Here is a 24,869-nt window from a genome sequence, read left to right on the forward strand (position 1 = left end):
TCTGAGTCCCATCCATTTTTAATGGTGGACAGACAATCCCATCCTGTTTATGCACCATTTTCTCCACCTGCTAAATGCCTCATATTTTATTCACTACTTCCCACCTCTTTTGTCATTAGAAGGGGGGGGGTTTGACAAATTATTGTCTATAAAACTGTAGACACAGACATGATGAGAGATAGATGGAGGAAGGGAGAGAGGATATAGAGAAGAGAGGTGCTTCAGCGGGGAGGATGTTGAGATAGTCATTAGGTGTGTCAACATTCACTTGTCCCCAAATTCCCCGGTCTTGGGATTAACAAAGTGTTATCATTAGACATCCAATTTCAATACCTAAACTCATGTCTCAATATAGTCTTAATGCTGTATATTCAGATCGGTTATTACCACTGTTATGTATCACTCTGTGTTGTGTGTGTGTGTGCAGCTGTGTGTGTGTGTTTGTGTTCCTCTTAATGATGTTCTATAACCCAACCCATTGGTGTTCACTCTACTTTATGGTCAATCGCTGTACGACCCACACACTCATGCACACGTCTATACACACACACACATAAAGAAATATTCTTCTATTCACACATTTTCTTCCATTCAAATAGCACTTTGTCCCTGTGAAAAGAGCCTCTCTTTTTTTCTCGTATTTCGCCCCAGATTTCAGTACAAAAACACCCTCTTTGCAAGAGAACTTTCTCTAAGAGAACTATCTCTCACAGGTCCATTCCATCACTTTTCAGTAAATAAAACCGATGTGTAGTGTATGCTATGTTTCGATTAAGTAGTCTAGAATAGATTGAACAGAAATGTAAATCTGGTTCATTTATGTTTACAGGTTTTGTTACTTTCAGAGAGATTAATCTTGTACAGTCATTGTACATGTGAGATGAACCTTACACAGTCTCTGGCTAGGGCTAGTAAAAGGGTTCATGCATGTAGGCCTTGCATCCCTGCGTTCTGCTGGTGGAGCCGAGGGGGCAGTGGGGGCCCAGGGGTTTAAGACGAGAGGAAGGCTTGTGGGGACGACCGCGGCTTTGATGAATGAGTCTCAGAGAGCAGCTCCCCAGAGTGTCCGCTCCACTCGCCAGGAGAAAGGAGAGAACAATGCGCATGCCGGAGAGGGAGATTAATGGTTGCCTCTACTCTAGATGATGTGAGCCAAGCTCGGACGCCATGGTGGCTTCTGAATTGCCTCTTTTGTTGCTCACTTATCAGGGACTTGTCTTCCGTTTTCAAGAGTGGGAATTACATGTTATCAGCTTCTTCCCTGTTGTAGGCCCCCACAATCTGCTGAAGGCTAACAGCTGCTCCTCCATTGACTAGTGTAGGCTAGTATAGGCAATGTATTCAGGTATGCATCTGATTAAAACAAATACCCTGTTAATAATGTGTCTTAACTGTTTTTATTCAAAGCTTTTGGCTCTTGGTAGACATTATGTATAAGACATTATGACATACGGTGCAGTGTATGACTGTGTCTGACAGATCATTGTGCCAGGCCTTAGGAAGCTGTTTTGGCTTGTCCTGGAGCCTGTATAAGGTGATGGAGTAAAATACTTCCCAGTCTATCCATCGCCCGTCTTCTGATTATGTAACAGCACACTGTGAGGTGCAGATAAGTGAAATCTCCAAATGCTGAAATTGCTTTGTGTGCGTCTCACACGCTTGTTAAAAAGCGACGATGCCACTGCTTGGATCGTCAATCACTCATGCGACCGCGGCAGCGGGAAGGTAAATTGGCTTGCACGCAGTGCCGGAGGAAAATCTGCCCACGATGCATAACGCAAGGTCGCGCATATTCTTTGATGCATGCAGACCGAAAGACGCACCTCGAACTGTACAGGCATGACTGAAAAACATTTCAGCAGCTTTAAAAGTAAAAAAAGTTAAGCTGAGCTCTGAGTTTATAGGTTCAGAAGACATAATGCATTTCAATCTCAATTTGAACGTTAGAATTTTTACCACCATATCAACAGCAGTCTTGAGCTTCTGATCTGAGAAACCTGGACCATCATTTTCCCAACCTCATACAGCTGGAATCTTTTGCTTCTCAGAAAACCTTTCTTTGTGCCTCAAAGTTATACCACCCTCGCTAGGCTATTCTAGCAACCCACATCCATAACCACATACAGAAGGAGGAGTTCACAGGTAAGCTCCAGGATTTAAGTGCTCCTCTTATCTATGCTAAAGTGTTTTGTCAACAAATACGAGACATTCTGAAAGCATTTTTCCACCGGCGTTAATTGTAGACACTATGTTTTTTTTGTCACATTCAAATGCACTTCATCACCACTAAATGTCAAGCCTGACTCCTGAATCTCAGCTTTGCTGACTAGTTGCACAGCAACCATATTTGGCCTTTGTGTGAACAACCTTAGTATATCAACCACAGAAGAGGACCATCATCTATCTAATAGGCTATTGTAGCATCATAAACCAGACTTACAACCTGGCAGATTCTTACTAGAATCAGTATAAAGGAAAGATGCAATTGAGGATAGACACCCTGGAGGAAAAAGAGAGAGGGAGAGCTGAAAGGAGAGAAACTCGTGTCAAGTCTGAGAGCCACGGAGGAGGGAGAAGGGAGGGAAAGGGGGAGAGGGAGAAGAGTTGGGCCTCCTGTGTTATCCTGTACGTCTTTGACGTGTCGACCGGCAGGCTGAGACTGAGATGAGATGGGGACCCTGGCCTGATGGCCTGCCAGTATTCCTCAGCCTCATAGCCAACACAGAGAGAAGGAGGAACCATTGAGGGAGGCTAAGAAGGGAGAGAGAGAGAGAGAGAGAGAGAGAGAGAGAGGGAGGGAGGGAGGGAGGGAGGGAGAGAGAGAAAGAGAGAGAGAGAGAGAGAGAGAGAGAGAGAGAGAGAGAGAGAGAGAGACAGAGAGAGAGAACGAACGAGAGAACGACAGAACGACAGAATGAGAGAGAGAGAGGAGGAAGTGGAACAGACATACTGTAACGGAGAGAGGAGAAAGTAGACTGAATTCTTTCAGGGAGTGATGCGGCAGAGATTATTGGAGAACTATGCTAGGCACAAGCTAGAGATATGACACAGACCTTTCAGCGTGTGTTACAATGTTTATGATCGTATCCACAATCTAGGTGGTTTAGTGAATAGGGAAAATAGTATGGGAAAAAAAACACATATTTGAAGTAATGTTATAGTGTAAGTGATTACAGGTAAGTGACTACAGGTTCACGTAATCCAGTGCATTTAGTGACAACCAATGGCGACTCACAGACTCTTGGTATTAAAAGGACTCTTTCAAACACAACTAACAGCACAATGAAAACAAGGCCATTGTGGGACACTACAGATTATCTGACAATGGGCTGTAGTTAAGTCTCATACTGTATAGGTATTCATATACGCCATCACATGATGACGTATATGATTACGAAAGTCTTCTGCCTCCGCATGTCGAGAGGTGTCTGTCTTTAATACTACATTACCCTGTAAGCCTCACTGTGGATGCTTTAATGTTGCCTATATTTCCCCTGGTCAGAGCATCCCTGAGCAGTCATGTCTGATGTCAGCATGCTGTTCTGTGGCCTCTTCCAATGGAAAAATGCATTAGCATGTCAGACATCACATGAATATTGTATTCCCCACAAGCAGTTGACAAATGTCACTATGTCAGTTTCCAAGGGCAACCTCAACTGGAGTTGTTGCTGGAGAGTTGACATCCATAAGCATCACCTTAGAATATAGCGGTCTGCAAGGTGAGTGTCTGTGTGAGTGTGTGTGTGTGTGTGTGTGTGTGTGAGTGTGTGTGTGTGTGTGTGTGTGTGTGTGTGTGTGTGTGTGTGTGTGTGTGAGTGAGTGAGTGAGTGAGTGAGTGTGTGTGAGTGTGTGTGTGTGTGTGTGTGTGAGTGTGTGTGTGTGAACACAGGTGTCTATGTCACGGGTAACAATTGCACTGCTTTGTTTGTTTGAACATGTTACAAACTAGATTTCATGGTACCATGATACACTCATGGGCCATTTAAGGACTGTGCTTCAACGTCTGCTGCACTGACACACCGATCAAATTACAATGTTTATGGATGTCTCTGACCTCCTTTCCTTCCAGTTCAAGCAGGTCTTCCTTGACGTCTTACTACGTATATAAAACAATACCACTGACACAATCATTCTGTTGATCTGTGCACTGTTTTTGGGGGCCTTTCTTAGAAACTGTCAACATAGCCAATTCTCTTCAAATCAATGTCCAATTCCTAAGAACATTGCCAACCTCCCTCCATAATGGGTAACTTCTGCCCAATGTAGTTTGTTGCAATGTTTATTGTAGATAAAGGCAGAATGGTTTTTATTCATTGACCTTTTATTTTGACCATCCATATGATGACAGAAGACATTAAATGTTTCGTCTTGGCAATATCTGCATATTTGCCACAACGTGACAGTCAAAGAAGTGAGGCTGTGTGAAGATTAACTGTCCTTTAACCTTTACAAATTGTCACTAAAGTGATTCGCTTCAAAGAAACTGAATGGATCGACTTTAAAAAAGGATCAGTACATTCTAGTTTGTCTTTACACCTCAAGATTTTACACAATAGAGTGGTTACGTAACCCTAGGCGCATTAATCATCATTATGCTGTTTATGGGGCATCCTCCCATTCAGTTCCCTTAGTCCCTGAGGGACCAGACACACTGTCTATAAGTTCCATTGAATATCCAGTATGACCCTCTACTGGGACATACTTGACTGGGCTAAGTGCGCTGTCAGATGAGAAAAACAGCAATGCCAAAGGACTGGAGGTTAACAGGATCCAGTGCTGCGGGCAGAGAAAGGGTTCTTGAAAATATGTCGGTAATTCATCCATCATAACACTCCAACATTGAGCTGCATTTTGTGCAGTATATAATACATACTTATTGCTGTGTGACTTTATAACCTAATGAAGGTAGAACAGACCATCAAATATATTGATCAAATGATGGATGAACCTAGAAAAAATAACACAATTACAAACAAAAGAAAATGGTTTCTCGAACATCTTCACAAGACTTCAACGGCAATTAGCTCAGGAAAATATGTTTTTAGAAGGAAGGACAACAACATGAAAACAATACAATGCTTAAAACATTAAGATAAATTAGAGGTCAGAGGGTGAGTTGCAGTCAAAACAATAGAATAATACCGTTGTCAGTGGATGTAGGTTATAAAGAGTGAGGGCTCCCTCTGCTGGTACAGACATGAACCACACACAGCCGACAATGCTTGCATCCCTGTGACGTATAATCCATTGAAGAGTGAAATGTTCAACTCCTTTAACAGATTTGGTATATAATTGATACATAAGTCGGAGCTAAAACAATGATTGCTAAAGCAAATTCATCTCTACGTGCTGTTTTTGTATCAAGTCTAGAGTTGAGCACACCTCAGAGTAGCTTAATTAACAAAAAAACGTAATTCACCATTTATATGTTGTGCTTAAGTTCTCTGTTACCTGATCTGATCATTATCCACAGGAAATAAACTGTATGCTACTCACAATACTGAGTGAACATTCTTTACTGTCATCCTCATCATCATCATCATCATCCTTGTCATTATCTGCCAATCAGCATCAGTATTACATTTCATCAGAGAATGTGTAATATGGGGACTCTGATTTCATCATCACCATCATTTGAAAACATATATATAGAAATGCCAATGGAGCAAACGTGCTGGTGACGTGGCATGACTGGCGGAAGAGGTTGTTTGTGTTTTGGTTCCAAACGGGAAGTTGCGAGAAGAAAGAAAGGAGGAGACGTGATCTGGGTTGTTGAAATTACTCGTAGGTTGTTCAGTACGTAACCGCAGTGCGTGCGCTAGCTAATTGTTTTTGTGTGAATACTGTTGTGGCCGTAATAAGTGTTCGAAAACATCTTCTCACTCTCAGGTATAGTAAGAGAAATTACCTGACAAGTTGCGGGTTCGAGCTCGTCAGATGGCTAGTTAGCTTGAGCTAGCTCTATGCTAACGACGTTGACATCAGAGAAAAGCAAAAATGTTGCTTGCTAGCTAGCTAGCCACTGTAGGCCTTGGCCCCAATTTGGAAGCAGCCCATATTGAGAGGGTTTGTTGTTTGGCAGCTCCTGGCATGTTGATGTTCTGAACAATGTTCTTAGTGTGCTGTCTGCTGGCAGGCTGTTTTCGTGAAAATGTTGAGCAATAATTTGCTACAGTACGCCTCTCGACCACTTATCAACAGCGTCGGCATGCTACGAAGCTAGCTAACTGTACAACATTGCCAATGGTACCAACATTGCTTTAGTGCTTGTTTTTTTTTTTATTAGCTAGCTATCCAGCAAGCTTTTCAATGTTTGTTTGCCATCCAACTACTGGTACTGTTGACACTCGATTGTTTTTTTAATCTGTATGTAAACAAAAGTAGCTAGGCTAGTTTAGTGCCTTAAACATTTGCTTTGGCCAGCTAACTATTCAGCTTGCCACAGTAGCTAATGTAATATCGTGTACCAAGGCATTGTTTAGCACCCATACGTGACTCTGCTTTTGCTAGCTAACAGACTGCATACGACACAGAAACACATATCCACAGCACTCAACAAGCTTGATGTTTCTAAACATATAAGCTATTTGATTAGCTTCGGTTTAGCAATCTATTTCAGTGTTGCAGTACACTGTTACAATGATGATGTTATCTATCCCTCTCAACTGGAAACCTACACATCATAGACCTTTAATGCTGTCACGAGCGACAATGTGTTTTGTCTGTATGTGAGTATGACAGAACGATAGGACAATTGCTGTTGTATTCAGTTGCCTCTGTTGTTATTTTTGATAGCCCCGAATGGGATCTTCCTTGATAGTGAACTACACTGTCACTTATTATTTGTGTAAAGCTAGCACAGACATATGCCACCTTCTATGTCAATGGACATGTTTTACATGTAGATTGTCAAATATTTCCATATCCTCCAGATAAGGTAGACACATGAGTGAATTGACGGTTATGTCAGAAGGGTAGGATTAAAGATCAATTTCAGATACTGGCAAGTTGCTGTTGGATTAGCCGGTTTCGACTGGCATCACCCATGTTTATTTTGACCACTTGCAACGTTGTCAGGGAAGTTTGCCATCTCAGTTGTTAACATGGCAGCTTGCCTTGGCAGTTTGTCTTTCGTTAACAATGGATATGTCAGAAAGAATCCACTGAGAGTATCGTATGTCTCGTTCACCAGACAGCCTGTTACGAAAAAACAAGTCTGGCCAGACACATTTAGCTTTAATCAAGAATACCACACAACTAAGTCTTTCCACATTCAGCTCTCATCACTATCTCCATGGTTTCATCTGTCTCCCCTGCAGCTTGAGCCCTGACAGTGTGGTCGGACGCGTGGGACACCGGTGGACTAGGTCATGGCCAATCGGGGAGGAGCTACGAGACCCAACGGGCCCAACGCTGGGAACAAGATCTGCCAGTTTAAGCTGGTGTTGCTGGGGGAGTCAGCGGTGGGGAAGTCCAGTCTGGTTCTGCGCTTCGTTAAGGGACAGTTCCACGAGTTCCAGGAGAGCACAATAGGAGGTAAGCTCCACACACACACATGTAGTCATTTAGTAGACGCTTTTATCCAAAGCGACTTGCAAGAAAGAGCGAAAAGTGCATAGGTCAATGATCATAAACAACGAGATAGCCCCGAAGACAATGTGGGTAGCCAAAACATGAAGCATACATTGTGAAAAGCAAATAAGAGCCAATGGGCAGAACCAGAAGAGCATGTAGTTAAACAAGTTACAGTTAAACAACATGATCCTCACACTCAGTACCTCTTCACCCCGATCAATATAACTCACATGATCAGCCAAGAACTGTCTTCGTCTTTGGTGGTTTATAGTTCCTTGCACTGCAGCAGGTACTGTAACATGGTACTGTACTGGGACCTCCTCTAACAGCGCTCCAGCCGATGTCTTTGGGAGCGTGTGGAAGTACTGCTAAGTGGTTAGGCTGTCATCAAGCTCCTTGTCCCTCCTCTCCCCAGCGGCCTTCCTGACCCAGACGGTGTGTCTAGACGACACGACGGTCAAGTTTGAGATCTGGGATACTGCGGGACAGGAACGCTACCACAGCCTGGCGCCCATGTATTACAGAGGAGCACAGGCTGCCATCGTGGTCTACGACATCACTAATGAGGTGCGTCTACCAGGCCAGCTGTCAAAACATATTAGTTTGCCTACCTTTTCACTTACCTTATCTATCAGTGAACTAGTCTATCAGAAGTGATGATCATTTTTTTCTTTCTCGTTTTTTTTATTGAATGATACATGTGAATATTCTCTTGTGCCCAATTTGAAGTGTTTGTAATGGGAGCCCTTCTCTTACTTCTAGGAGTCGTTTGCGAGGGCCAAGAACTGGGTGAAGGAGCTGCAGAGACAAGCCAGTCCCAACATCGTCATCGCTCTTTCAGGAAACAAGGCGGATCTGGCCAATAAGAGAGCTGTGGACTTCCAGGTGGGCTAAGATCTGAGTCAGGAATCTCACAAAAACCTGAAGTGCCATAACAGAAAGTTGTAACACCCCTTCGAGCTGTGACAGAGTGTGCCGTCTTTTCACAGGATGCCCAATCATATGCAGATGACAACAGCCTACTTTTCATGGAGACGTCAGCCAAGACATCGATGAATGTGAACGAGATATTCATGGCCATCGGTAGGTTCCTAAGACTGTACGAGTTAAAAGGTTTCATCCGTGCGAGTTGTAAAAAGTCGAAGGCGGATAACAGTGACATCAAGTCAGGTCTTTTAACCGCAAGCAAAAGCTTAAAATGGTTATGTATATATATTTTTTCTGTTGTTGTTTCCCCTTCATCAGCGAAAAGATTGCCCAAGAGTGAGCCACAGGCTCCTGGAGCCAATAGTGGGCGGAGCCGAGGCGTCGACCTGACGGAAACAGCCCAGCCCACCAAGGCCCCGTGCTGCAGTAACTAACGCGTGGCTCCACCTCCCTGTCCCGTTCCCTAACTAATGCGACCGACGGCCCGACTGCCACTGCAGCATCTAATGCGATGTCCCATCCAAAACTCAGATCTGCAGCCAAAAAAAACAAAAAACCTGTATCCCCCCCTCCCTCTTCCCTCCCTTTACCCTGTAGTCGTTTAAGCCCACATCAATCTCTCAACATCGCCCTGCCCCCTTTTGGTTCTACTGTTACTAATGACGACCTCTCCTACCTCTCCCACTCGGGTATTTGTGCCCACCCCTCTAATTCCAACCCCCCACACACCCACTCAGAGGCAATATGGCCACAACTGAGGGCCAGGGCTCTTCCAAATAATCTTGTGTCTCCTGGGATGACAAAATACTTTTTCTGCGTTTCAAATTCAGAATCTTTCCTCTTTTTTTGTTTGTTAGTATGGTTGCATGTATCACTACAAGGCCTAAAAAAAATCTGTTTATGTATGCTCTGTGACACAAGAGTCTAGGGTGAAAAGAGGAGAGTACTGTCTCCCCCCCAAAAAAAACCCTAATAAATTCAAGTGGATGCCAGGAAAGGGAAGAATATGGAGGTAGAGGGGCTCAGGGCCATTGTTTTACTCCAAGCTTGCCAAAGCTGGATCACTTCCTCATCAGAAGGATATATTCAGATGGTTTGTCAATAATCCTTGAGCTTTCTAGTTTCTCTCGTGCTCTATCCTTCCTCAGCTCTTTGTAGCCACGCCTCAGCTCCTCCCCTCGCCCAAACACACAAACACACACTGATCATATTGGCGCACTAGCATAGAGTTATTCTCGCTGTACCTGGTGGCATTGTGCAATTGTTCACAGTATTTGCTCTGTGACTTAGTGTCTACAACGCAAAGCTTGACGTAAGCCCTTCACGGCTATTCCTTCTGTAAGCAAGACTTGGGAACTTGTAGGATACCTCCCCCCGTGACCCTTTCTTGTTGTGACCTTAAACCTCCATCCTGGGATGGGAGTTGGGTCCCTCTCATAGGTGTCCTGTTGGCTGGTAGAGTCCTTGTGTTTGCATTGGGTTGAAGTTATCTCCACATGACTGGCAGACTAGACTGCTTGATGAAACACAGCTGATTCTTTCACCAAGGCAGGTGGGGTGAGGGGGAGTGAGTGATGAGTGGCTCTTTCAGTTCAGAATATTCTTCCACCCCTTATTTTTTTTAGGAAATGTTTCTGACACACATTCATAGTGATTTGTTGAAACACACACACACAAACAGGCAGTTATTTTTGTTTTTTAAATCCCTTCCAGGCCTGTAATAGAACACAAGCACAGCAAAAAGTTTTTTCACAACTTCCTGACACATGCACACACTTGTGTTTTTTCCAGCCCCCCCAACACCCACATTTCTGCAAGATTAGAAAAACACACCCCCCTGACCCCCCCCCCCCCCCCCCCCCCCCCCCCCCCCCCCCCCCCCCCCCCCCATCCGGTCAATATCTCCTGACAGATCTGTCTGACTCATGCCTTGCACTAATGACGCTCATGAATTTATCTTGTCATAATTACAGCCAGTGTGATATAAATATTATATATATATATAAATAATATACTGTAAATAGGGTGTTGCAATGTAGCTTACTTTTTTCGATTTACAATGGACAAGACTAACGCTTGCTAAGGAGTTGTCTAGATAATCATTAAAACAACTGTACAGTTACCAGAAAACATCTTTGGTCTGGGTCCGAAATTATGATTATGTTCTTTTTTCACAAAATGGTTAAATTATAATCAGTGGTGGTCTTTATAAATGTATGTAGTGTTATTAACAAACAAAAAATGTTTCTTTAGTGGTCTGTCTTGTACTTTTTCTCAAGGAAAAAAAACTAAAACATTTGAACATTTTGATTTCTATTTTTTAACATTCTCTCATTTTCATGTATTTCTTTTAGTGGTTGTGCGGTTAGAAAGCCCTGTCCAGTCCTCCTCACAGGTACTCTGGGTGTGTAGAGTCTTATCAAAGCCAGCTCGCAAGTAGTTTGGAAAAAGATTGTCTTAACAAACCTCTATGGCGTCACAGTGACAGTGTAACAACGTTGTAGGAACAATGTAATAATCCTTGATGGCAAAGAAAGACTGGCCGTTCTACTGTCTGGGTACTAGCTCGTAGATCATCATGAATAAATGAATTAACACATAGGGATTTACATTGTAGATGTTGTTTTTTTGTTGTTGTTGTTGCTGAGGACATCTAAATGCGGTTGAAACATTTAAATGGAAGCATTTGACAGTCCTGCTAAGTAATGACCAAATAAATAGAGCATTTATATTGTTTTTAGGTTGTATTGTTAATGGGATGAACCTCCTGAGAGGCAGTGGGAAGTAAGAGATTGTTCTTTTCAGGGGAAAACCTTGGCATGACTGTCCTGGTAAGGTATTGGTTCCCCCAGCCTTAAACAAGAAATATAGATTAATAAAATAAAAAATATGAGGTGTTCAATGTATCCCTGTGTTAAGTGATAACTTTTGAGCGTACGTTTTTCATTCAAAAATTTATCATTTAACAGGTTCAATATATATATATTTATATATCATCTGAAGTCCTGGTTTCATTTGACCTTGAAATTATTTCTACAAATGGTTATGGTTATTTTTTGTGACCTCTCCCCTGAATATGAGTGGATTTAGGCCTATCCGTTTTGTGTCCCCTAGTGGAAGGAAACCGGACCTACAATGACAAATTGAAAAGAGGGATGAGCGCCATGTCTGATCCTCCGGTTGTGAATTAGAGAACCGGACACCCAAACGTTCAAATCCTGGGTCGGGGATCCCGTTTGAGCTCGGTATCAAGGATGTCCGAGAGCGCGGGGATTCAACAGGGTTCCCCGGCCATAGGTGCGGCCGGCTCGGCTCCGGCCGGTCCAGGATCCGGAGGAACCGAGAGCTCAGGCACCGCTGTAGGATCTGCACGTATCGCCGTAAAGAAGGCGCAGCTCCGCTCCTCCCCGCGTCCAAAGAAGCTGGAAAAACTCGGAGTCTATTCGTCCTGCAAAGTATGCTCCGACTGCTTAATTTGGGAATTTAGTGCAGATTTGACAAGATTTTTCCTTTGGAGTGTATGCATCCGAAGCTTGTAATTGTTTATATATAAAATGCTAGCGCAGCAAAGGAAGCCATTGCTGCACTAAGATTTTTCATTTGGTGATATGCACTAGTTATACTAAAGCCATAAAGGTAGGCTGCGAGTAGAAACATCAAGTAACATTTAAGAATGATAGTCAGAGGCATCAGCTGTCATTACAATGCAATAGTTGGGCTTTCTAGACGGACGGCGAGGTAAACGTAAACATTAACTTGGCGCTTTGACAATTTCAGGTTATACAGAGGGAGTAGCTTACGCTAGGTAGTTGCGTGCGCACTGGCCAGAGAGGAAAGTGTGGTGGATAATTAATTCGACGGGAAAAGTGACAGTGTGTTAGCGAGCCGTCTCTCACCCTACTGTGGTAAAATATAATGTGGATTTGGTGCTTTGATGTATCATCCGCAACGAGAGACGATGTCTTTGTTTTGACAGGGTGACAGCTGCTGAGGGGGCGGAGTTTGTTGTTTTTCGGCGCATGTTCATGTGCGCAGCTCCAGCTGAAAAATAACATTTGTAGGCCGAGGGTTGGTCCTCAACGAAGTTATCATAGGTTGTCTTGGGTCACTGAGGCCTGGTCAATCACTACTCTTTGTGAAAAAGTAAAACAATTCCTAATCTTTTCACGAACAAAACAAAGAAAACAGACATTAGATTGAACTGAAAATGTGTATTTCTAATATTCATCAAAGGTGTGTATGTTTGTGTGTCTGTGCTTAAACCAACCAGGCGGAGGGTGCCTGTAAGTGTAATGGCTGGAAGAACCAAAACCCACCTCCAACACCGCCTCGCACGGACCAACAGCTCAACACTGTCAACCTGCAAGATCCCTGTCGCAGCTGCTCCCACACCCTGGGTATGACACAGAGGGCAAGGTGGTGGTGGTGGTGTATGTGTGTGTGTGTGTGTGTGTGTGTGTACTCTCATACTTCGGTCTTTGTCTCCATTAAATCCTCTCTCTCTCTCTCTCTCTCTCTCTCTCTCTCTCTCTCTCTCTCTCTCTCTCTCTCTCTCTCTCTCTCTGTCTTTCTCTCCGTCTCTCTGTCTCTCCCTCTCTCTCTCTCTCTCTCAGGCGACCATGTGACCCACCTTGAGAACGTGTCAGAAGAGGAGATGAACAGACTTCTCGGCATAGTCCTGGATGTGGAGTACCTGTACACCTGTGTCCACAAGGAGGAAGATGCAGACACCAAACAAGTCTACTTCTCCCTCTTCAAAGTAGGCCTCAACTCACCATTACAAAGCCAATCCTTGAAAAAAGGAAAGAGCCTCTGTGTATTAGCCGTAAAAATGAACAACATGTCATTATAACACTACCCTCAACACATTTGTTACATTTTCAAAGAATATATAGTAATTGGTATTGTGACAGGTCTATCTTGATGTCTGATGAGGTGAGTTGAATGAATTTGTGATTGGAAAGGAGGGATGATGGCTCTGATGTGTCTGTGCCCTGTAGCTCCTGAGGAAATGCATCCTTCAGATGGGCAAACCTATGGTGGAGGCACGAGAGAGCCCTCCCTTTGAGAAACCCAGCATCGAACAGGTCAATATAAACTATAAATTTCATTATAAAATACCATTAATCTTATCGTAGTGTTATGTTTAAATCTAATCTCTCTCTCTCTTTATCTCTGTATGTCTCTCTCTCTCTGTCTCTCTCTGTCTCTCTCTAACCCAGGGTGTGAATAACTTTGTCCAGTACAAGTTCAGCCACCTCCCGTCTAAGGAGCGTCAAACCATTGTGGAGCTGGCTAAGATGTTCCTCAACCAGATCAACTACTGGCAGCTGGAGACGCCCTCACAGAGACGCCAAAGAGCGCCCGCTGACGACATGGCCGGCTACAAAGGCAACTACACCAGGTTAGCCTGCGAGCGAGAGGATGATGGACAGGAAATGACATGGGGGAGCGTCTCATACCCGGGCGTTTTTTTCAATCGGGCTTGTGTCACGGTGTGTTTCCTGCAGGTGGCTGTGCTACTGCAACGTTCCTCAGTTCTGTGACAGTCTGCCGCGGTACGAGACCACGCAGGTCTTCGGGAGGACGCTGCTGCGCTCCGTGTTCACTGTGATGAGGAAGCAGCTGCTGGAACAGGCCCGGCAGGAGAAGGACAAACTGCCCCCTGAGAAGCGCACGCTCATCCTCACACACTTCCCAAAGTGAGTGTGTGTCTCTCTCTCTCTCTCTCTCTCTCTCTCTCTCTCTCTCTCTCTCTCTCTCTCAAGCACTCCGTGTTGTGATGTGATGGCTGTGCCCCCACCCCACCCCACCCCACCCCACCCTCCTCCCCCTAACAGATTTCTGTCGATGCTGGAAGAAGAGGTGTATAGCCACAGCTCTCCTATCTGGAGCGAGGACTTCTTGGCTGGTTCCTCAGGTGGACAGATCCCCGTCCACACTGGTGGGTATACACACGTACGCACACACATTCATCCAAGTGCAGGATTGAAGACTGGTGCTTCATGCCTGTGGTGTGATTCCATCCCATTTCCTGACAGTGATCAGCGCGCCCCCGGTGACCAGGCCCCTGTACTACAGCCCCAGCCCAGTGTCAGTGGACCCGTCTAGTTGTGGCAGTGTCAGTCCTGCTAGGAAGACTGCCTCTGTCCTGGAGCCTAGTCCAGGTAATAGCCTTATCCTTAGTCTTGATGAATCCTAAACAAAATTTACTCTTCCCAAATAAAAGTAATGGGTATAAGAAAATCGTAACTGTGTGTGTGTGTGTGTGTGTGTGTGTGTGTGTGTAGGGGGTGAGAAGCGTAAACCGTCGGAGCCCCTCTCTCACGATGACAGCAAGAGGCCCAGGATCGTGGGTGACATCCCCATGGAACTCATCAACGAAGTCATGGCAACCATCACTGACCCTGGTGCCGTACCAGAGGTAGACAATCGCAAGCACCACAAACAATCCCCTTTTTCGAATACACCCACATCTATCCAGCATAAGGGGAGTAGGGAGTCATATGGCTGAGCGGTGAAGGAGTCGTGCTAGTAATCAGAAGGTTTCCGGATCGATTCCCCGCCGTGTCAAATGACGTTGTGTTCTGGGTTCTTGTGTTCACTTCACCCTACTTGCCTCGGAGGGGCAACTAGGTGGGGCAACTAGGAGCGTCTGCTAAATGACTAAATGTAAATAACAAAGTGAACAAGTGATGATGATGAATGTGATGATGGTGATGGCTGAGGCGTGTGCTGTGTTGGCTCCAGACCAGCCTGCTGTCAGCCCATTCAGCGAGGGATGAGGCCGCCCGCCTGGAGGAGCGGCGGGGCGTGATCGAGTTCCACGTGATCGGCAACTCACTCAACCAGAAACCCAACAAGAGGATCCTGATGTGGCTGGTTGGCCTCCAGAATGTCTTCTCTCACCAGCTCCCCCGCATGCCCAAGGAGTATATCACACGCCTGGTCTTCGACCCGTATGTACCTACGACAAACCACCTAACAGTTACATTAGTGTCTTGTTAGTGACGCATTAGTTGTGAAGCAGTAACTTCTGGGAAAATAAACCTTACTACAGATAAAAGTGTATCATGATATAAGTAATTAAATTGGGCTTTGTTGCTTCTCACTGTTTAGTGCTTATTGCTAAAAAGGGCCTTGTTACATTAATGGGCGCATGTATTAACCGTTTAGCTGCATTAGCAAAATGACTCAACCTGCATTGAGAGGTTCTTATAGCTAGTTCTTTAGCTCAGAGCAAAATGTTGTTTCTGTAAATGTCTTCCTTCTTCTCAACTTCCTTTCCTAACAGGAAGCACAAAACTTTATCACTGATCAAAGATGGCCGTGTCATCGGAGGGATCTGCTTCCGCATGTTTCCATCGCAGGGTTTTACAGAGATTGTCTTCTGTGCTGTCACCTCCAATGAACAGGTCAAGGTATGTTCACCAGCTTCTCACCATGGGTCAGTCTGTCGGTACTGAGCTCTAATTGGCTGGATTTTAAAATGTTCTCGTCGTCATTGGTCAGTTTTCCAATTTGAACCCTGTGGCTTGTGATTACAGGGGTACGGCACTCATCTAATGAACCACCTGAAGGAATACCACATCAAGCATGACATCCTCAATTTCTTGACTTATGCAGACGAGTACGCCATTGGCTACTTTAAGAAGCAGGTCAGTATATCATTGGGTACAAAACACTAAATATTCTATTACAGTATGTCTACGGGGGATGATAGCCTACATTATTTTATTCATGTTAGTCACAAGTATCTCCCTTTATTTGTCTCCATCTTCAGGGGTTCTCGAAGGATATCAAGGTCCCAAAAGCCAAGTATGTGGGCTACATTAAGGACTATGAGGGCGCCACTCTGATGGGCTGTGAGCTGAACCCAAGTATCCCCTACACAGAGTTCTCTGTCATCATCAAGAAACAGAAAGAGGTTTGTGTGTGTGTGTGTCGTTGTGTGTGCGGACGAGAGAGAATGTGAACGTTTGTGAAATGAAATGTGCTCGCTCTCTCTCTATTTCTCTCTCTTTCTCGCTCTTTCAGATCATTAAGAAGCTGATTGAGAGGAAACAGGCTCAGATCAGAAAGGTCTACCCTGGACTTTCCTGTTTTAAGGAAGGAGTTAGGCAGATTCCTATCGAGAGCATTCCTGGGATACGTACGTCTTTTAATTCATATTCAAAATTCATTCTTAGTCTTTATTGTTTGAGGGCGAACATACAGAGAATGTGTAATGCATTATTGGATTAAAAGGAAACAACTTATCTGGCTAAACATAACTCATTTCTATATGCAGGTGAAACTGGGTGGAAACCTGTAGGCAAAGGGTTAGTGTCACCTCATGCTTTTTTTATTGCATATACATTTTTGTAAAATGAGGAATGCTCAGTCTTAGATATCTGAGGATAGGAAATAACGCAAGTTAAACTTCCTATTTCCTTTTTGATCCCAGGAAGGAGCTTAAAGACCCAGACCAACTGTACAGCACCTTGAAGACCATCCTGCAACACGTGAAGGTAATACACAAACATGCACATACATCCCCTCAAACACACACACACACACAACATGCTAGTCTGTAATTTCTCTGTTTTATTTCTGTTTCAGAGTCACCCGAACGCCTGGCCATTTATGGAGCCTGTAAAAAAAACTGAAGCCCCTGGTTATTACCAAGTAATCCGCTTCCCCATGGGTATGTATAGAGCACGGGGATTTGTTTTCCAGGGGACAAAATAAAACAGCGCACCACTGATTTAACAAATAATGTTTTGAAGTATCACTAGAACACTGTGTGAGTGGGGTTGCCGTTCAAGGTGGTCCAAAGCTTAGGTCTGGCTTCGGAACTTTTAGCTTTTATATACCGTCACACAGATATGGTGAAGGTTGTGTTTACATCTAGTCATTTAACAGACGCTCTTATCCAGAGCGACTTACAGTAAGTACAGGGATATTCCCCGAAGCAAGTAGGGTGAAGTGCCTTGCCCAAGGACACACCGTCATATGGGACGGCCGGGAATTGATCCAGCAACCCTCTGATTTCTAGCCCGATTCCCTAACCGCTCAGCCACCTGATGCCTGAAACATGACACTTGATGTTTACGGTTTCCTTCAGATCTGAAGACCATGACAGAGCGGCTGAAGAGCAGGTACTACACCACGCGCAAGCTTTTCATGGCCGACATGCAGCGCATCTTTACCAACTGTCGCGAGTATAACCCGCCCGAGAGTGAGTACTACAAGTGTGCCAATCTACTGGAGAAGTTCTTCTACACCAAGATCAAGGAGGCAGGCCTCATAGAGAAATAGGACTGGTTTAGCCTGGAGCTGGGGCACAGTGAGAGGATGCACACGGTGCAAGAGCATAGTGCTTTTCGTTCTTTTTCCAGCGTGTTTTTGGTGATCGATCGAAGAAAGGATTCCTTGTGAAATGAATACAGTGGACCCTTTTCTTGTCAGTAGAATAGATAGATATATATATATATATATATATATATATAGGAAGGAGAGTTTGGGCTTTACCGGACCGTTTTTTCTGCTACTGCTCTGTTCCTCTGCTGTCAATCTGTCTGCCCTTAGGTTTGGGTTCTGTCTCTGCCTCTCTTGCTCCCTCTGCCTCAATGTTGACTGAGGTCATCAATGCCATACACTCATGTACCCTACTTGAGCAGTTCTAAAAGTCTTGCCTGTGAAGAACTGGGCCGAGAGATGGGGAGAATGGGATTCTTTCTGACTGGTGTTGCAGTAATTCTTAAATTTGACTTTGTGTTTGTGTCTTACTCGACACGTCAGCTAGTACACGCATGATACCATGTGTGAACCATGTCCCTGTCGACAAGGTCAATGTTTGTTTAACTAGAGTTCATCCTGCCAAAACAAGGAAAAACATGTAATTTTAAACCTGTACAAATTTTAACTATTTTTAAAGCTCTTTAATTACTTAATGTATATTTTCAATTTATATTTTTTTTGGTTCTGAATTCAGAGAATGGGAAGCTGATTTTCTCAAAGCTACCCAGCTTAATGTCTTGTCTAAAGCCCCATAGGGGGCGAGTTGACCATCAAAATGCACTTATTTATTTTTCAAGCAAGTATTCAACAACTATTATGAGCAAATGAAGGCATCTTGTAACTTATGAAGGTGCTGATTTAGAGAAATATACGCTATCAACTAATGGCTAATTTAAGTCTGTAGAGTTTATTCTTATTTATGTGCTGTAATTTAAAGGAATAATGCTCAAGAAAGTCTTAATTTATTCTTATTTTGTCCAACCAATGGAGATTGATACATTTGTACGTTGGAGATAAAGAAAGATTGTGCAATACTATGTAGTTTTGCTGTTTTGTAAAAATATGTTTGTACTTTTAAAACTTTAGGAAAAGATCTGGATTTTGTAATATGTCTAAAAGAGTTATTTCATGACCTTTGTACTATTGGTATTAATTACACATTAATAACCTATTTTATAGACTGAATAAAATAGAGGGGAATCGTGACTCTATTTTTCAAATCGTCACATGATTTACACAATCCTGTCTGGATCACAACCAAACGTGTATTTATTAACATAACACAATGCAGAATATACGAAAGGACAGCCCGTGGAACAGACGAAGGACATACATATTTACAGTTGTCATCTAAATAAACACACTCCACAGTTCAGCGGTTTACCACATGAATACTACTTACTGGTATCAGTCAAAGTCATCAGAGATGGAGAGGGAGTGAGAGGGTTGATATCACTTAACTATTCACATTTTCAAAGACAAGGGACATAAAAACCATACAGCTGCCATTTTCACTTCATATTAATTCATTTAAAAGATTATAAAAACATTTAAATATGTAAAATCGACAGAGTAGTTCTTTATGAATTAAGCCATTAAAGACAACCCACAAAAGATTCATTGTATTTTTTGGTCGACTGTTGGCTGCTTTTCATCGAATTCCTGGGTTTCTGCTTGAAGATGGGAGACCGCAAAAACTTGGTGTCTGTGAACTTGTCTCCTCGCCTGAGTTTCCTAGGGTAGAGGGGAACAAAAAGACAATTAAAGAGACGGAGAGAGAATGTTAAAATCTCTCATTTTGGACCTGTAAAGAAACAGCCAATGAACTAGGCATACATGAAAGGCATACATTTCGATGGCGTAATGTATTACTGTATATATTTAGTTACTGACGCAGTCAATGATGGCTCCTTGTAGTCGACCGTCATGGTGCAGCGGCGCTTCCGAGCGGGGACCGGGGTGGAGCACCGGTCAGAGGGGCGGGAGCTGGTGGAGGGGAACTTGCGATAGGCTGCGGGGGACACATTGGTGATATCACACAGACTGAAGCCCCGCCCTGCCCTGACACCAAGCCCACCTGGGGAAACAAGTGGTGGAGGAACAGGAAGGTGCTTAGAGATGAAGAGTGAGAAGAGTGGGGCAGAAGTGAACTGGACGAGTGACATGGTGAGCGCATTTGACCCGAGTGAATGAGTTGAGAGGCAGGAGAAAAGAGAGATGTTCCATAAACCAGACTCCCCACAGCAGACTGGGCCTCACCTCTCCTGCATGGCTTGACTGTGGGCAGGGCGTGGGGCGAAGAAGGAGGGTCGCCGAAAGTGGACAGGACGTCGTCGATCCTCATCATCTCTGCTTCCACACCCGGGGTGACAGGAAGTGGAGCCTCATCTTCCTTTCTCTGGAGTTCTGGAACACATCAGACCCATCACCATCCTTCTCCCCCCTAACTTCACTCAGACAGAAGTCCCTACCTGATTAACCTGCTTTAGTCCACTCACCTGGTTGGCTCTCTGCTCTCTCCTCTGCCACTGGACCAGGACTGTCAACAAAGACACACCCAGGGGATTGTGGGAGATGCAGTTCTTCCTCAGACACCATAGGTCTGGGACTGGATTCTTCTCCTCTAGTGGAGACTAGACACACAGGAGATGAATATAGAGTTATATTTTAACGTGACAAAACTACAAAAGTCAAATTTGACTTGACCAATGACCACACTTCGATGGGAATGGCGATGCATATGCAGGATCTTGTGTAGAGGATCAATCCAAAGCAGCTGCTCACCACGTTGTACGTTGTCAGATTTAGGGAAGAGCTTCTCTCGACTCGCTTTTGGGGGGCGTCCTCGGCGAAGAGGTGCGGCCACTGGCTCCTCCCGCTGGTTCAGTCTCCTGACACCCCTCTGAGGAACATAAGGGCTATCCTCTGACTCTGACGAAGAAGAACTGGACTCTGGAGAAGAACGAGGCGGAGCCTGTGCCTGCCCCCGCCCCTTTCTCACAATCTCTTCCTGGGTGGGCGTGGCTGGCTGGCCATCCTCAGCTTTGCCCCTGAAGGGCGTGAGGTGTACCGCCTCTTCACAGTCAAAGTCGAACGTGTCATTAAAACCAAGAGACGTGTTCAGTTTGTCCCCCTGTTGTGCTGGCGCCGCCGTAGCTCCAGCTCTGGAGCGCGTAGCCGACCTGTCGCGACTTTTGGAGCGCGCTCTGGGTTTAGAGTTCTCCCAGGGCTTCTTGAGAGGAGCGCGGTCGGCCTTTCGCCCCCGCTCTGGCTTCCGTGCTGCAGGTTCAGGTTTAGGGCGGGGAGGCTGCGCCTGTCTCCTCCGAGGCGGCTGCTGACTGATTGGTTTAGGTGGTGGTGGTTCTGGGGTGGAGTGTTCAAACTCCTCTGAGCAAATCGGATTAGCCGTTTCCATTTCAACTTCCTGTGTGTAGTTCTGGGTCCTCCCCTCCCTTTGGATAGGGCTCTCTGTTGGGGCTCCTGCCACATCCTGCACCCCTCCTGCCACACCCTGCACCCCTCCTGCCACATCCTGCACCCCTCCTGGGTTCACCTCGCCGAGGGAGCGGCGCTCCCGCACACGCTCAGACCGTCTCCTGCTCTCCCCTCGTCTCCGCCTTACCCCAACGGTGCGGGGCAAAGCCAGCTGTCCGACCACTTCATCCTGTCCCGCCCCTTCAGCAGCCCGAGGTTCTGAGAAAGCAAAATACAAATGAATTAATTGTCAAAATTAATAATTTGACAATATATTTCTCTGTATGAAGTAAAGCATAAAGTCTGGACTAGACAGAGGGCAGATAGGTGTTCTACCTGAGCTGAGGACTTGATCCACATAGAGCAGAGGCTTGTCCAGACTAGTGGGGCTCAACACTCTTCTAGTCGAGGATGAAAACATTGAGATTGTAAACATGCAAATCATCAGATGACAAGACAGACGCAGAGGATTGGTCAAAAACGTGATGATTTATGCCGGGTAAGCTTACTTACCCTGGCTTTGGAGGCTCATCCGGTACCTGCGTATGTCCACTCTAAACAAATTCAGAAAGCGAGGAAAAGGACAAGGGACAGTAAATTTGGTTTGTAATCTGTACTCTTTAGAAAACACAGCAGTAACACAACATCAAAATAGAGCACTAAATACAAGCCATGAGCCCCCACCCCACACACACACATTCCAGCCATCACACACACACAAAAAAGAAACAAACATTAACTGTCCATACCTGCGTGGCGTTAGCCTGAGCCTCCTGTTCCTTCAGCCTCCTCTTGAGCAACAACAGGTGAAGGAACAGGGCTTGCTGCTCCCTCTTCAGCTGCAGAACGACACCTTGAGCCTGGCGTACCTTCTCCTTCTCTGCCTGCAGGGCCAAAGCCAGAGCCTTGTTGTTGAGCTGCACCCCTTTCAGGATGACCTGCCTCACATTGCCCGCTGGAGGAGGAGTGAAGGGGACGGAGTTGGATCATCACTATAGGCCTAACATTTTATGGACGTTTGTTATTGACGTTAGCTAGCTGTTCGAACCTGTAAGCAATTTAAATACATGTCATAGTATTAAATTGTAGATCTCACCGCTGGTTTTGTTGATAGTTTTGGAGCGTCCTCTGTTTGTTGCAGAAGCGCTGGCCAGACGTTTATTTCTCTTCTCCTTCATCTTCTCCTTAATATCTTCCAAACTGTGCTGGAAAGACTTCTTTTGCCCCCGCTCCCTAGCCATGGTTTGAGATGTATGTAGGTAGCTAGCTACCTCTCTAACAAAACGTAGCTAAAGCGATAGACAAGAGAAAATGCATGTTAGTATATTGGCACTTGTCCATCAAACTTAGCGTAGCTTCCCTAGCTAGCTCCAGAATGTATCTGGATTTTTGATAACGTTTTGCTAGCACTAGCTAGGCTAGCTACTACTAGAAGCTTGTTCGCAAAATGATGCATGCAGGGAGTATACACTGTGCCACAAACTTGTTTTCACATCTTTCTGACTAGTCACAATAACCCTAATACTCAATAGTTAAGTGCTACTCACCTTATTGTTTTGAGAAGTAGCAGTGTAGTAGCAATTTTATGTATAGATAACATGGATTTAGAACAAACTAGCCGCGACGTCTTACACTCCGCAACAAGTTGACATTCGAAATGTGCGCAGCGAATCCTGATTGGACGTGATCGTAATGCTATACGTCACTTCCACTCAAAGGAGGAAGTTGCAAGGCCACCACTAAGTGGCGCAAAAGAGTACAGAATAACTCATGTCATTAGAAATTTTGAATAATTCCGACACAATGGCGTATATTATGTATGACAGTAAATAATTAAAATAAGGTAATGAGAAGGACTGTATTATTTCCATATTAATTTGTAATGGATTCATAAGTCGGGCCGTGATAGTTTCATTTGCCTAGTTGCGAGTCCTGTTTTTAACCAGCATCTTCACACTAAAACATAAGCCTACTGTCTTAATGGTTTGTCTGTCTGCTGTTTTGTATTTTGCAGAGCAGTGGGATTAAAACCCATGGGCCTACGGCTTCTGACATTTAAGGTCAATTAATCTAATAACGTCAGTTATGTTCGTAAATCTCTTCAAATGCCCAGCATACCTTCCTCCTTAATCTGCTCTCTTTTTCTCCGTGTCTGTCTACCCCTAACTCACGTACACACAAACACACACACACACACACACACGCTCACACACATCATAATACATATTTTGCTTCCATGCCATAAATAGCTGTCCCTCTCTAGTGCAGGTTCTGCTCCACAGCCCCTCCATAAATAATACATTAGAGTGAATACCAAATCATGATCTCATTTAGTTTCCTCTAGAAGAAGTCTTAAAGAAAAAAAGTCTAACTTCAAAAAGTCAAGCGCATGTGCCCATTCTAACATGGCATGTAAAGGGACTCACCATAGATTCGTCAAGACCCTTCATCTGAAGGTTCTACCAGACAGTTTGTTGAATTCACAGCTTTGGTTGTTTGACATAGTCACCCACTGAGAACATATGACCTCTCAGCACACATTCTGCTGTTAGCCAGCAAGACATGCATGTTCAAGCCAAATTCATATTGAGTCATTTCTAGGGTCATTGTAATATGGTGGCAGATGTATATTAAACACCTCAGAATGGAGCACCTGTGGTCTCTGCCAAATTTGTACATGTTCCCGTAAATCGTGTAACTTTCTATGATACTAGCGTTCAATTACACCTTTTTGTTTATGAGCTGTTGGGATCATTCTTGATCATCACATCAACAAGCAACCAAGATGTTACCCAGAATACATCAGGGATGTTTATTTCCCTTTATTACTTACTGTAAAGGTCGTCTAAATGTTATCACTGTCACTTCAGTCACAGCTTGGGTTCATTTTGACTGGCAGTTTGTTTGTGTGTATGTGTGTGGTTGTGTGTGTGTGGTTGTGTGTGTGTGGTTGTGTGTGTGCATGTGCGTGTGACAGACTGAGTGATGTGACCTATAATTTCAGTCCATGGGTGAAATGACAGTTCTTTTTGGGAATAAAAATTATAATTGGTGTATGTGTGTAAGTAAAACAGATGTCAAAGGAGATTGGTGGTTGAATGAGATGAATGGAAGGAGGTAGTCTGAAGGATCTTTTCTGATAGATCAGCCCTATTGGATGGATCGTCAAGGGAGAAATATTCAAGGGGAGATCAAAGTCTTGGTGTGGCATTAACCAAGTCGACTGTTACTGAGGCAGACAAGGACAATGGGGCAGAGGTCTTCAAGTGAAACAGTGAGCCATGTTTCTCTCATTGGTCCGAGTCAAAGATGGAGATCTTCCAATCGTAGTTCAGTAGACGACACCTCAAACAAGGCCCCTATGCAATCAAACCACAAGATCAGGCTGTCTCAGCCAATCAGAGCACTGTGTTACTCAAGCCACTGAAAAGGTCAGTGCGTAGCTCTGCCACCTTCCCAGATGAAACACATTAGCTCTAATCTTTGAGCAGCCTCCCCAGGCCAAAGATTTATGCAAACTCAACTTTTAATGTGGAAAATGTGGGAAGCCAAGCAAGCATTTATGATAATGAAATCATAACACAGGAGAGTATAATCAGTTCCCAAGGCAA

The 24,869-nt window shown here is 44.4% G+C and overlaps 3 protein-coding genes and 1 long non-coding RNA gene across 7 annotated transcripts; 2 read left to right on the top strand and 2 right to left on the bottom strand.

The window, feature by feature from the left end:
- Positions 1-4,411: 4,411 nt before the first annotated feature.
- Positions 4,412-5,592, bottom strand: LOC124466755. The gene is made up of 3 exons (XR_006955987.1): positions 5,497-5,592; positions 5,143-5,230; positions 4,412-4,948 (listed from the first exon to the last, which is right to left on the bottom strand). It is a non-coding gene; the product is annotated as an uncharacterized LOC124466755 (long non-coding RNA).
- Positions 5,593-5,702: 110 nt separating this feature from the next.
- rab5aa (RAB5A, member RAS oncogene family, a) lies at positions 5,703-11,107 on the top strand. 3 transcript variants are annotated; one of them, XM_047018588.1, is made up of 6 exons: positions 5,703-5,784; positions 7,320-7,536; positions 7,991-8,142; positions 8,338-8,460; positions 8,565-8,658; positions 8,821-11,107. In XM_047018588.1, the coding sequence occupies exons 2-6, from the start codon at positions 7,371-7,373 to the stop codon at positions 8,934-8,936; spliced, it is 651 nt and encodes a 216-aa protein (XP_046874544.1). In that variant the 5' UTR covers positions 5,703-5,784; positions 7,320-7,370; the 3' UTR covers positions 8,937-11,107. The 3 variants fall into 3 exon arrangements, with proteins under 3 accessions (XP_046874544.1, XP_046874545.1, XP_046874543.1); XM_047018589.1 differs by having other exon boundaries at positions 5,723-5,796; XM_047018587.1 differs by having other exon boundaries at positions 5,744-5,889.
- Positions 11,108-11,400: 293 nt separating this feature from the next.
- On the top strand, positions 11,401-18,990 carry kat2b (K(lysine) acetyltransferase 2B). The gene is made up of 18 exons (XM_047018579.1): positions 11,401-11,957; positions 12,773-12,899; positions 13,116-13,261; positions 13,503-13,589; positions 13,725-13,906; positions 14,013-14,204; positions 14,343-14,446; positions 14,544-14,669; positions 14,793-14,926; positions 15,253-15,461; positions 15,797-15,923; positions 16,050-16,160; positions 16,286-16,429; positions 16,540-16,654; positions 16,793-16,823; positions 16,949-17,012; positions 17,104-17,188; positions 17,609-18,990. The coding sequence occupies exons 1-18, from the start codon at positions 11,757-11,759 to the stop codon at positions 17,800-17,802; spliced, it is 2,379 nt and encodes a 792-aa protein (XP_046874535.1). The 5' UTR covers positions 11,401-11,756; the 3' UTR covers positions 17,803-18,990.
- Positions 18,991-19,029: 39 nt separating this feature from the next.
- Positions 19,030-23,002, bottom strand: sgo1 (shugoshin 1). Of its 2 annotated transcripts, none has more exons than XM_047018581.1 (10): positions 22,806-23,002; positions 22,355-22,547; positions 22,008-22,213; positions 21,772-21,812; positions 21,595-21,659; positions 20,569-21,477; positions 20,283-20,417; positions 20,044-20,190; positions 19,678-19,795; positions 19,030-19,518 (listed from the first exon to the last, which is right to left on the bottom strand). In XM_047018581.1, the coding sequence occupies exons 2-10, from the start codon at positions 22,497-22,499 to the stop codon at positions 19,380-19,382; spliced, it is 1,905 nt and encodes a 634-aa protein (XP_046874537.1). In that variant the 5' UTR covers positions 22,500-22,547; positions 22,806-23,002; the 3' UTR covers positions 19,030-19,379. The 2 variants fall into 2 exon arrangements, with proteins under 2 accessions (XP_046874537.1, XP_046874536.1); XM_047018580.1 differs by having other exon boundaries at positions 19,678-19,861.
- Between the last annotated feature and the right edge of the window lie 1,867 nt (positions 23,003-24,869).

Source organism: Hypomesus transpacificus, chromosome 4, assembly GCF_021917145.1.
Source record: "Hypomesus transpacificus isolate Combined female chromosome 4, fHypTra1, whole genome shotgun sequence".
NCBI lineage: Eukaryota > Metazoa > Chordata > Actinopteri > Osmeriformes > Osmeridae > Hypomesus > Hypomesus transpacificus.

Coding starts and splice junctions, on each gene's coding strand:
- sgo1 (XM_047018580.1), bottom strand. CDS start 22,499: ATGGCTAGGGAGCGGGGGCAAAAGAAGTCTTTCCAGCACAGTTTGGAA. Junction 21,660..21,771: donor GATGAGCCTCCAAAGCCAGG/GTAAGTAAGCTT, acceptor ATCCTCGACTAG/AAGAGTGTTGAGCCCCACTA. Junction 21,478..21,594: donor GGATCAAGTCCTCAGCTCAG/GTAGAACACCTA, acceptor TTGCTTTCTCAG/AACCTCGGGCTGCTGAAGGG.
- kat2b (XM_047018579.1), top strand. CDS start 11,757: ATGTCCGAGAGCGCGGGGATTCAACAGGGTTCCCCGGCCATAGGTGCG. Junction 12,900..13,115: donor CAGCTGCTCCCACACCCTGG/GTATGACACAGA, acceptor TCTCTCTCTCAG/GCGACCATGTGACCCACCTT. Junction 17,189..17,608: donor AGTAATCCGCTTCCCCATGG/GTATGTATAGAG, acceptor GGTTTCCTTCAG/ATCTGAAGACCATGACAGAG.
- rab5aa (XM_047018588.1), top strand. CDS start 7,371: ATGGCCAATCGGGGAGGAGCTACGAGACCCAACGGGCCCAACGCTGGG. Junction 8,143..8,337: donor TCTACGACATCACTAATGAG/GTGCGTCTACCA, acceptor TCTTACTTCTAG/GAGTCGTTTGCGAGGGCCAA. Junction 8,461..8,564: donor AGAGAGCTGTGGACTTCCAG/GTGGGCTAAGAT, acceptor GTCTTTTCACAG/GATGCCCAATCATATGCAGA.